Raw genomic sequence first — 9,313 nt, 5'->3', positions numbered from 1 at the left:
TGGATTTTCCCGTACACTAAGACTAAGGAAAAGTTATGGTCAGCTGGCAGCGACTTTTGTGGCCGACTTTGCTGGATATCTAAGCCGCTTAGCCGCAAATTATTACTTATAGGTTTAATCGAAATGAGTAGCTTAGTGTGAAGATACTTTAAAGATTTTAGGAACAGAGACTAAATTGGATAATTTGTACACGGGCTCATGCTATGTAGCCGTTCTTATTTATTCATTTACAAACATATTCCTGGCTTCATTTATGTTGCATTAAACTATAATTTAATAGTACTGAATACATAACAAATCAATTTATAGATTGTATAAATTGAGTTTAAAAGGTGTTTTATGTTTTATGTTTTTGTTATTTGTTATTGCCAATATATGCACACCAACAGCGATTGTGGGAATTTAGTGAACGGGTATGGTATGGTATCGTGTATCGTGTACGGGGGAGGCATTCACGAGTATGGGCATTGTCTGGCGAGTGGTTAAGCAGCGTCGGTAAATACTTCTGAAGCGGTACTGAATTCACGAAGACTACTTTAGAGTAAACTAGATTAAATATGTGTACGTCTATATTCATATAGAAATATAGAGGGGGCTGTATAGTAGTTAATTCTATTCCTGATTCAGGTTTTTGATCACGTAATTAACAATAAGGGCAAATATCGCAAAGCAGATGACGATCACCAGGTTCGAATAGACAGACTGCCAATTCAGATAGGAATTGCGCGGGCTGTCCAGCAATGGCGCTACACTATTGGCCACCTCCCTGGCAAGAGCATCAGCGCCATCGATGCCGTTCGCGCCATCGTGAATGTAGGCCGCGTTGGCTGGCTGGTTTGGATTGGCGAGCGCAGCTCCTCCGTTGGCCATGCCATTGGCTCGCTTCGATGCGTCCGATGTGGATGCGGTGGCAGCACCACCCGCTGATGCCGCCTGGGTGCCCTGTAGCCGCTGCTTTATCTCCTCGACAATGTCGGGAAAGAGCTCACAGAAATTTGTGTTGCGGAGGTTAAATGCTAGCGACTTTTGAGCAAACACTTGCTTGTCGTAGTTCGATGACTCAATGGAACCCAAAGTTGGAGTGCTTTCCAGCTGAAGGACATGCAAAAATAGTTTGTCTTAGACTCCGATCAGTCGCGGCATTTCACATACTCACCATGAAGCTTAACAGACCCGTCAGAATGGTGCCCACACACCAAGTGGGGTTCCAGGTGTCCGGATGAAAGTCTGCACGGAGAAAACACCATGACTAAATGAATCCAAATTGCTTATATTTGTTTATAGCTACCTGATATGCTCAAGCACAGTCGAGTGTTGGTCTTGAAGCGTCCGTTTGGGGTCGTCATGTAGATAGATGGCGGCTTGAAGGGGAACTCGCGTGGAAACAACAGTGTTCCGTGGTAGTAGCCGCCATAGTAGGGCGAGTCCTCAGGCCCCTTCACGCAGTAATGCCACTCCAGTATGTTGTTGGGCAGCGGCTCGGCTGTGATGTACGGCAAGGGATCGCGCTTCAGGCGCATATAGTCCTGCTTCATGCGCGACACGGCCGTGGGCTGTTTACGGCCAGGCGCGGACGACGAAGTCATGCTGTCTATTTAATTTTTAGAGTATTGGAATTTCCTGAAATGAAACTGATGTGTCGAACAAAAATTTAAAATTTTCGAACACAAGCACACTTGTTCCTTGGTGACAGATATGTAGATAAGAGCAGGGCCAACCGAGACCGAAACAAACACGTTGCCCCCGAGATATTGCCATTGAATCGAATTGCATTACTATTATACAATGTACATACGTACCCTCCTCCTACAGCCTACAGCAGAGCTGCCCACTCCAGTGCTCGAGTAATGGGACTCGTCAGGGGGCTTCTTCGGATCTGTTTACTGTTCCGCCGTGCATGCAGTCCAGTACGGCTCGCGTCCCGTCCCGCTGGGGCTTGCTTTCTTGATGTCAGTGTTGCCGTCGCCGTCGCCGTCGGAGCTGGGCAGTGCGATCTCTGTTGTTGCTACTGTTTTGTTGCTAATTGCAAAGAATTACAGCTGCTGCCTCAGCGAAATTGTGTGGGAGAAAACAGCGCACACACACAGACAGGCCGTAAATTATAGCTGGATTTCGATTTCTGCGCGGCCCGCAACTGCCCTGCAGTCTCTTAGTTTGTTTATGATTCTAAATACAGCAGTATTAATATGCGATGTTTAGTTTCGGGAGATTTTCTGGAATTATTTTCTATTTTTGTTATAATAAATTTCTCCTGACGTGCTATTGTGTGACCGCGGACTTATCGATAAAATATACCGTCCGACCCTCAGAAATATACCGAAACATACCGCCTCATTTTCAAAATATACCGTAAATATACTGATGAATTCAAGTTCTATTTTAGATATTCCTCGTTTTTGATATTCCGTCGAATACTACTAGCTAGATAAAACATTTTGCCATGCCCACATAATTTTATACGATTGATGAATCAATTTTCTATTTAACTGGTGTATTCTTAATACTTGCTTTTATTGCATTTTGCGTAAAAAAAGGTTTTAGCGAAATAAGTCAAAGAAAAAGCAAGTAGCGAAATAGGTCAATCAAAACAAACGAAAAAATAAATTGCTCAATTTTAATATTCCATTGAATAATGCTGACTAACTAAATCTCTCAGCAATGCCCACATAGTTTTATCCCATTGATGAATACATTTTCTACAATATTGGATAGTTTTTAATCCTTGCTTTTATTGTGTTTATTGTAAAACGAGGGGGAACGTTGTGAGTTGCTGCGGAGACCGCAACTCTACATTTATACCCGATACTAAGTCAGTATGGATCTCCTCCGGCAGACGCCGCTAATATTAAACGACACGACAAAGAGTGCGTGCGAGAGACACAGAAAATCAGTCTGAGCTACGCGCTGCGTAGCCACTGCAAATTGATTTCTTGCTTTTGGCTATACAAATTATCCGATCTGATCCAGATTCAGCAATCTGATAGATATGGTCATTATCTATGATTCTGCGTTTATAGTTTCTGCGAATCTGCAATATTGTGGATGCAACAGATTTTCCTTTGTGGTGGCGGAAGGGGGCGGGGCAAAGTTTTGAAATATTTTCGTAGCAGTGACATATTACAGAAGTCGTTGCTCTAGCTCTTATATTCTTTGAGCACTAGGCGCTGAAGGGGACGGACGGACAGACAGACAGGGCTCAATCGACTCGGCTATTGATGCTGATCAAGAATTTATATACTTTATGGGGTCGGAAACGATTCCTTCTGGACGTTACACACATCCACTTTTACCACAAATCTAATATACCCCAATACTCATTTTGAGTATCGGGTATAATAATTTGTACTTTCATTGTATTTAATTGAAATATTTGGAAATTTGGTGGCTTCAGTGCCGACAGCATCGAAGATGCGAACAACTAAATATACTTCAATGTCTCACATTAAGATATAGGAATCATAGAATTATTGTTTAATTAGTTTATAGTTATGGCTTAGTTAGTATGACATGAGCGTTGAAGTTGGTGCAGCTTCAAATTTAATATTTAAAGTAGTTCAGCCTTTATTGAAAAAGAGAAATTATACAATTATAGAGAAATACAACGGAAACCGGTGTCGTACTATTTAATGATATCCCCAGTACGAACGCCAGGGCGAATGGCCCAGTGGTTTGGATCCTTGATTACTTGTAAGGCGCTCAAGTCATAGCCAGCAGGAAGTACAATTGGCTTCTTCAGACCTTTCAGCAACGGTGATTCCTTTGGACGTGGCTGTATTGACATATTTGGTTTAAAAGGTGACACATATTCCTCCTCCACAGGCTTGGTGTGACGGAAATAAGATTTCAAGACCAAATCAAACTGTTTACGAGGCGACCAAAAGCACTCTGGCTGAGTGTTCTGGGAGTTGTCAGTGGGCAAATTCTTTTCCTTGGCCTCATCAGGCCGGTTGGTGTTGGATTCTATGCTTTCTTTCAACATCGATGAGGCTCGATTCAAACTGAACACCTCAACACTGGGCAACTCATATGGCACTGGAGGCAATTTTCGGAGACTTTTATTCTTCGAATACAGCTGCCAATTAGACAATTTGTTTGTTTCTTTCTTTCTTTAGTTCTATAGATTTTGATTAACTTACAGGAACTTCATCTTCATCACTGCTACACGACGAAACGTTAAAGAAATCGGACAGCTCGCTTCCATCGAAGGAGTGAAAGGAAGTGTCGTCTGAGTCGGAGTCATTCATGTTGGCTTTTGATCGGATATAGAGTTCTTTTAAATTTTAATTCAATTACTTTGCGCAATTTACGGCGTGTTACCAGCAGTGTGACCGATCCTTAGAAATATACCGTCTAATTTTCAAAATATACCGTATACATTCCGATTAAAGAAGAATTTAGCCTACTTGCATCACGTTGAGTTCAACCGCGAAAAATAATACTAATAATAATAATTGCAGGTCCATCCTATCCTTCATCTGCACATAAAAATAGATCGCGATATCTTTCACCAAAATTCTACAAATTTCATCATTTTCGTGGTTACATTAGTTTATCCCATTGATTGATTTTCTACAAGATTTGAAAATTGTAGGGACTTCTTTTATTGGATTTGAGTATATTTTTTATATACTCTCTAGGTTTTTTTTGTTCTTAACTATACCTTTATAAATGAAATTTAATAGATTGATGAAATATACCGATATACCGTAAATATAACTTCACGTCAAATATACTGTAAAATAGATATATTTTCGATTACCAACCGGTTGGGTTATCGGTGCTAGCGGTTATCGACCGTTATCTTCAAAATTGTGAAATGGTTTTGAATTTAACTGTGATTTGCCAGAGTGTGCTCCAGAGTGTACGGAATACATACAGAATGCCCCACTTAATGAACAAAACATCTGTGTGACTTCGTCACACAAGCAAAACGAGTGAAAGAGTTCCAATCTCTCGCAGTTGGTCTTTTAGCTGATAAAAAAACACACACACACCCAAGACCCCATATAGCCGTATGAACCAAACGATAAGCACCGATCATTGGGTTTGTTGTTTGCACTTCCAGAGGGTGTAAAGAGGAATGGGGGTAGGAGATTGCCTTATCAATCTACGCGGCGGCGGCTTGTTTTTGTTAACGCTCACAAAACAGTTGCTGCTTCGAAGGCGCAAAGTGCAGTCCGTCCGTGATTTGATATTTGAAAATGGCATCGATTGGAAAAATCGGATTCCTCGGGGGCGGTAACATGGCCAAGGCCTTGGCCAACGGATTCCTCTCAGCCGGTGAGTAAGGTATTTCGCCACTGCCCCGCACTCTTGCCAAATTTTGTGCTCCGCTCCACGCAGGTCTGGCCAAGCCGAGCGGAATGATTGCCAGTGTCCATCCCGCGGACAAGGCCTCCCTGCAGGCATTTCAGGCCTTGGGCGTGGAGACCGTCGTGCAGAACGCCCCCGTTGTGGAGCAGGCCGAGGTGGTCTTCGTGTCCGTCAAGCCGCAGGTGGTGCCAGCTGTGTTGAAGGAAATCAAGCCGCTCAGCCGCGGCAAGCTGTTCCTATCCGTTGCCATGGGCATCACCCTGCAGACGATCGAGTCCAGCCTGTCGCCGGAGTCGCGTGTGATCCGCGTGATGCCCAACATCCCGGCCGTGGTCCGCTCCGGCTGCTCGGTGTACGTGCGCGGCAGCCAAGCCAGCGATGCCGATGCCCAGATCACGCAGCGCCTCCTCGAATCGGTGGGCACCTGCGAGGCTGTGCACGAGTCACAGCTGGACACGGTCACGGCGCTGAGTGGCAGTGGGCCTGCCTACGTCTTTGTGATGATCGAGGCCCTGGCCGACGGCGCTGTTCACATGGGTATGCCGCGGGACCTGGCCTACCGACTGGCCGCGCAGACGGTCCTGGGCGCCGGGCATATGGTGCGGGACAGCGGCATGCATCCCGGGCAGCTGAAGGACAGCGTAACCAGTCCGGGGGGCTCAACGGCAGCGGCCCTGCGGCAGCTCGAGCTGTCAGGTAAGTGCGAGTGACGTCGAGAACGTCAAGGCTGATAGCTGGCCCTCGCTTATCGCCGAACCAAAGCTCAACTCACCCTCACCTCTCCTCCATGCCGATGTTGTTTCTAGGTTTCCGAGCAGCGGTTGCGGGCGCCGTGGAGCAGGCGACGCTGCGCTGCAAGCAGATCTCCGGCCAGCAGTAGACGTAGACGCATTAGATTTGTTTATATTATTTATAGGCTACCATAATTCGCATGATTCTGTACAATATCGAAGGTCTGTCTGCGGTAGACAGAGCCGCAGAAGATTTCCTGATAGTAAAAAACACTTTGCTCCAGTCATTGGCTACTGGTCCTCCCCTACTTTTTGCGCTTCTTCGAGCGGGCCAGCTCGTTGAGCTCGCCCTGCTGCATGGAGGCCTCCTGGTAGATGCGCTTGACCTTCTCGTGCCGCTCCTTGTCGCTGTAATTGGGGGAAAAATATACGAGCGGATTATAGAAACTGACTCGTAAACTTCAAGGACAAACCTTTGCAGCTGCTGCTTGAGCTTGAGCTCCTGCACGAAGGCCGTGTCGCGACGAATCTCCCGGATGGCGCCCTTCTTTTCCCGCTTGATCTTGTGCAGCAACTTGGCGCGCTCCTCCTTCTCCTTGGACATCTTGGGTCGCCGCTTGTCATCGTAGACGGTCTCGAATCGCGGCTCCAGCATGCGCAGGGCCTTGGGCTTCCTCTCTGCAAGAGCCACGGGCTTCATTTTCTGCTCGGCCAACTGTTTCGCCAGCTGGCTGACCTCCCTGTGGTGCTGGTGCACATGCTCGGGATATGGCTTGAGGCGCAGGCGGGCGAGCAGGGGAATGAACGGACTGGCCAGATAGCAGGCACCCGTGTGTTCCCCCACCATCTGCAACGCCTCCTGGATCAGGCACAGCGCTGTGTCCAGGGCGCGCACCTTAAAGTCCAGGGTGATTGTGTGAGTGACCAGATCGGCGGCCTGGAGCTTCTGCTGCTCCAACGCCTTGCTCTCTGCCGTGGCCGGAAGGGCCAACAGCTTGCTAAAGGGTCCCTCCAGGTCGAAGGGGGGCGTTACCACCAGTTCGTCGGCGTCTCGCTTGGGTATCGCGATGTAGAGGATGCCCTCGAGGAAGTTGAACACGGAGGGCAGGAAACGCTTCGACTGGGCGCCGAATTCCAAGGCAATGGCCACCACAAACAGGCCCATGGCAATGTCCTGACGCGTTCGAACCCGCGCCCTGGACAGGATGTGCTCCATGAAGACGTACGTGGGCGTGGCCACGGGATGGCGAAAGTCGGAGGTCGAATACACATTGGAGACCAGCTTGAAGTAGATGAGTGTGTCCAGCGTGGGATATGTCTTGCTGTTCTTCCGGTGGTCCCCGAACTTCTCCTTGATCACGTCCAGCAGGGCGCTGGACATGCGCTCGGGGTTCATCTGGGTGAGCGTGTACAGGTGGGGCATGAGGCGCGAGAGTAGCTGGAAGTGCTCCCGGATGTCCTGCTCGCTGGCATCCTCAAACAGATCCTTCAAGTACTGCAGCAGGAAGCAGTAGAGCTTGACCACATTCTCGCGATTGACGCCATCCAGCTTGGGGTCATTGCACTTGATGATCCGCTCCACAATGGTGGCCTGCTGGGCAACAGCGTGCCTGGAGAGCAGCTCCGTGAAGTCCTCGTAGGTCTTGGGCATTTTAATGGTGAAGGGTATGCTAGAGTCCTCGGTGGTTGCCGGTGCCTTCGGCTTTTCTTTTTTGGGCTTCTTTTTGGTGGGCTCAGCGGAGGCTTCCTCTGTCTCGGATTCAGCCTCAGACTCGTCCAGATCACTGTAGTTCTCCGCCTCAGACTCACTGTCGTCCTCCGACTCCTCCTCTTCGCCATGATCATCACCGTCCGCCTCCTCATCTTCGTCTCCGCTGGCCTCCTTTGCCGGCGCCTTGCCATTCAGGTGCGTGCCCAAATTGCCGTCCAGATCGTAGGCCAGGGTGTCGTCGCCGTCGTCCTCCCCACCGGCCACAAAATATCCATCATCCAAGTCATCCGCTGATCGATGTTTGGGCTGTGCACTGGCCGCCGGGTCCTCCTCGCCCTCCGCTCGCATGCGACGCAATCGCTCGTTCTCCAGCTTCTCGAGACGCTCCGCCTCCTGCTTGGCCAGCTCGACGGGATTGATCAGCTTGTCTGTGACGCTGCCGCGCGGCTCGAATATCATTTCCTTCAGCAGCTTGTCATAGCCATCCGCCGGGGGCTTTGCCTCCTGCTCATCCTTGGTGGCCTTGGCCACCAGCGGCAGCAGCAGCTTGTAGTTGGCATCTAGTTTTTCCGTGAGGTCGTATACCTCATTCTTCTCCTTGTCGATTTCGTTCTTGCGACGCTTCTGCTCGGCAATCATCTCGTCGATGGCCACCTGACGATCATGCGGGCTGGTCTCATTATCATCGCCACCGAAATGGGCGGCAGATGTAAAGTCGGCTAAAAGGGACACAGGAACACACATTTCAGTTAAAAGAGGCTGTGACAACCGTTTGGTTCAACTTACCATCCAGAGCCTCGTCGTCCAGCTCTTCGTCGTCGGAACGCTCGTCGCGGTACTGCTCAATCTCCTCCAGCGTCTGTCCCCTGTGCGTCAGCAGCTCGTCGTCGTTGAGATTAAACTTTTGGGCCTTCTGCGACGTACGCACTTGGGACATCTTCTCGGCCAGGTAGCGAGCATTCATCACCGATTCCGTCAGCTGGTCGCCGCTCAGGTGCCTGCCAATCCGGTTATCCTTGAATTTGTTCGTCTTGTGCTTCACAGCGAACTGTTGGCCCAGCGTCTGGGTGCGCTTCTGCAGCGCCTTAGAGCGCGCCACGCCTGGCATGCCCCGGTCATGCTTGCAGATGCGTCCCAAGATCTTGAACTTCTCCTTATTCACATGAACATCGAATGGATTCTGTCGCTTCGCCGATTGGGCTGTGGCACTGTCGAAGGGATTGCTGGACTTGACCGTCTTCTTGGCATACACCGCATCGGCGTTGGCCCGTTTGTTCTTCGCACCCATTGCTTAATTGCTTAATTTTTACGGGAATTAAGTCGAGTTCATTTGGAGGAAAACAAAATACTTGCGGCACACGTGCAGGTTTCAACGAACTTAACCCACTTAAACCCCCTCTATTTAAACAGTGAAAAAAACTAATACCGCGGAATATAATTCTATTTGTAAATTCTTCTTGTAGATCCATCCCGTTTCTTTTATTTTGGAAAAAAAGGACCACAATATATATAAAATATATACAGAATATAATTTTATCTCTAACTTTTTTCACCGCTT

At 48.3% G+C, this 9,313-nt stretch overlaps 4 protein-coding genes across 5 annotated transcripts; 1 reads left to right on the top strand and 3 right to left on the bottom strand.

The window, feature by feature from the left end:
• Positions 1–250: 250 nt before the first annotated feature.
• LOC4801194 (ubiquitin-conjugating enzyme E2 J2) lies at positions 251–2,307 on the bottom strand. The gene is made up of 4 exons (XM_001358286.4): positions 1,800–2,307; positions 1,289–1,631; positions 1,157–1,227; positions 251–1,092 (listed from the first exon to the last, which is right to left on the bottom strand). The coding sequence occupies exons 2-4, from the start codon at positions 1,584–1,586 to the stop codon at positions 613–615; spliced, it is 849 nt and encodes a 282-aa protein (XP_001358323.2). The 5' UTR covers positions 1,587–1,631; positions 1,800–2,307; the 3' UTR covers positions 251–612.
• Positions 2,308–3,530: 1,223 nt separating this feature from the next.
• Positions 3,531–4,436, bottom strand: LOC6897093 (uncharacterized). Of its 2 annotated transcripts, XM_033377176.1 has the most exons (3): positions 4,318–4,436; positions 4,137–4,249; positions 3,531–4,072 (listed from the first exon to the last, which is right to left on the bottom strand). In XM_033377176.1, exons 2-3 carry the CDS (start codon positions 4,242–4,244, stop codon positions 3,620–3,622), a joined length of 561 nt encoding a protein of 186 aa, XP_033233067.1. In that variant the 5' UTR covers positions 4,245–4,249; positions 4,318–4,436; the 3' UTR covers positions 3,531–3,619. The 2 variants fall into 2 exon arrangements, with proteins under 2 accessions (XP_033233067.1, XP_015037072.2); XM_015181586.2 differs by having other exon boundaries at positions 4,137–4,353.
• A 409-nt stretch (positions 4,437–4,845) lies between these two features.
• P5cr-2 (Pyrroline-5-carboxylate reductase-like 2) lies at positions 4,846–6,331 on the top strand. Its single transcript, XM_001358285.4, has 3 exons — positions 4,846–5,280; positions 5,344–6,009; positions 6,120–6,331. The coding sequence occupies exons 1-3, from the start codon at positions 5,202–5,204 to the stop codon at positions 6,191–6,193; spliced, it is 819 nt and encodes a 272-aa protein (XP_001358322.3). The 5' UTR covers positions 4,846–5,201; the 3' UTR covers positions 6,194–6,331.
• On the bottom strand, positions 6,210–9,156 carry l(3)07882 (Nucleolar protein 14 homolog l(3)07882). The gene is made up of 3 exons (XM_001358284.3): positions 8,542–9,156; positions 6,518–8,474; positions 6,210–6,452 (listed from the first exon to the last, which is right to left on the bottom strand). The coding sequence occupies exons 1-3, from the start codon at positions 9,041–9,043 to the stop codon at positions 6,350–6,352; spliced, it is 2,562 nt and encodes an 853-aa protein (XP_001358321.2). The 5' UTR covers positions 9,044–9,156; the 3' UTR covers positions 6,210–6,349.
• Between the last annotated feature and the right edge of the window lie 157 nt (positions 9,157–9,313).

This window comes from Drosophila pseudoobscura, chromosome 2, assembly GCF_009870125.1.
Source record: "Drosophila pseudoobscura strain MV-25-SWS-2005 chromosome 2, UCI_Dpse_MV25, whole genome shotgun sequence".
NCBI classification, from domain to species: Eukaryota; Metazoa; Arthropoda; class Insecta; order Diptera; family Drosophilidae; genus Drosophila; species Drosophila pseudoobscura.
The sequence above is the reverse complement of the archived record's forward strand: the minus strand, read 5'-3'. Positions and strand labels throughout refer to the sequence as shown.

Bases quoted from the DNA above. Each gene is read 5' to 3' on its own strand.
- LOC4801194 (XM_001358286.4), bottom strand. From the start codon at position 1,586: ATGACTTCGTCGTCCGCGCCTGGCCGTAAACAGCCCACGGCCGTGTCG. The intron at 1,228-1,288 runs GTAGCTATAAAC...TTCTCCGTGCAG, and splicing joins ACTGTGCTTGAGCATATCAG to ACTTTCATCCGGACACCTGG. The intron at 1,093-1,156 runs GTGAGTATGTGA...CATGTCCTTCAG, and splicing joins CGGGTCTGTTAAGCTTCATG to CTGGAAAGCACTCCAACTTT.
- LOC6897093 (XM_033377176.1), bottom strand. From the start codon at position 4,244: ATGAATGACTCCGACTCAGACGACACTTCCTTTCACTCCTTCGATGGA. The intron at 4,073-4,136 runs GTAAGTTAATCA...TCTAATTGGCAG, and splicing joins GTGATGAAGATGAAGTTCCT to CTGTATTCGAAGAATAAAAG.
- P5cr-2 (XM_001358285.4), top strand. From the start codon at position 5,202: ATGGCATCGATTGGAAAAATCGGATTCCTCGGGGGCGGTAACATGGCC. The intron at 5,281-5,343 runs GTGAGTAAGGTA...CGCTCCACGCAG, and splicing joins CAACGGATTCCTCTCAGCCG to GTCTGGCCAAGCCGAGCGGA. The intron at 6,010-6,119 runs GTAAGTGCGAGT...TGTTGTTTCTAG, and splicing joins GCGGCAGCTCGAGCTGTCAG to GTTTCCGAGCAGCGGTTGCG.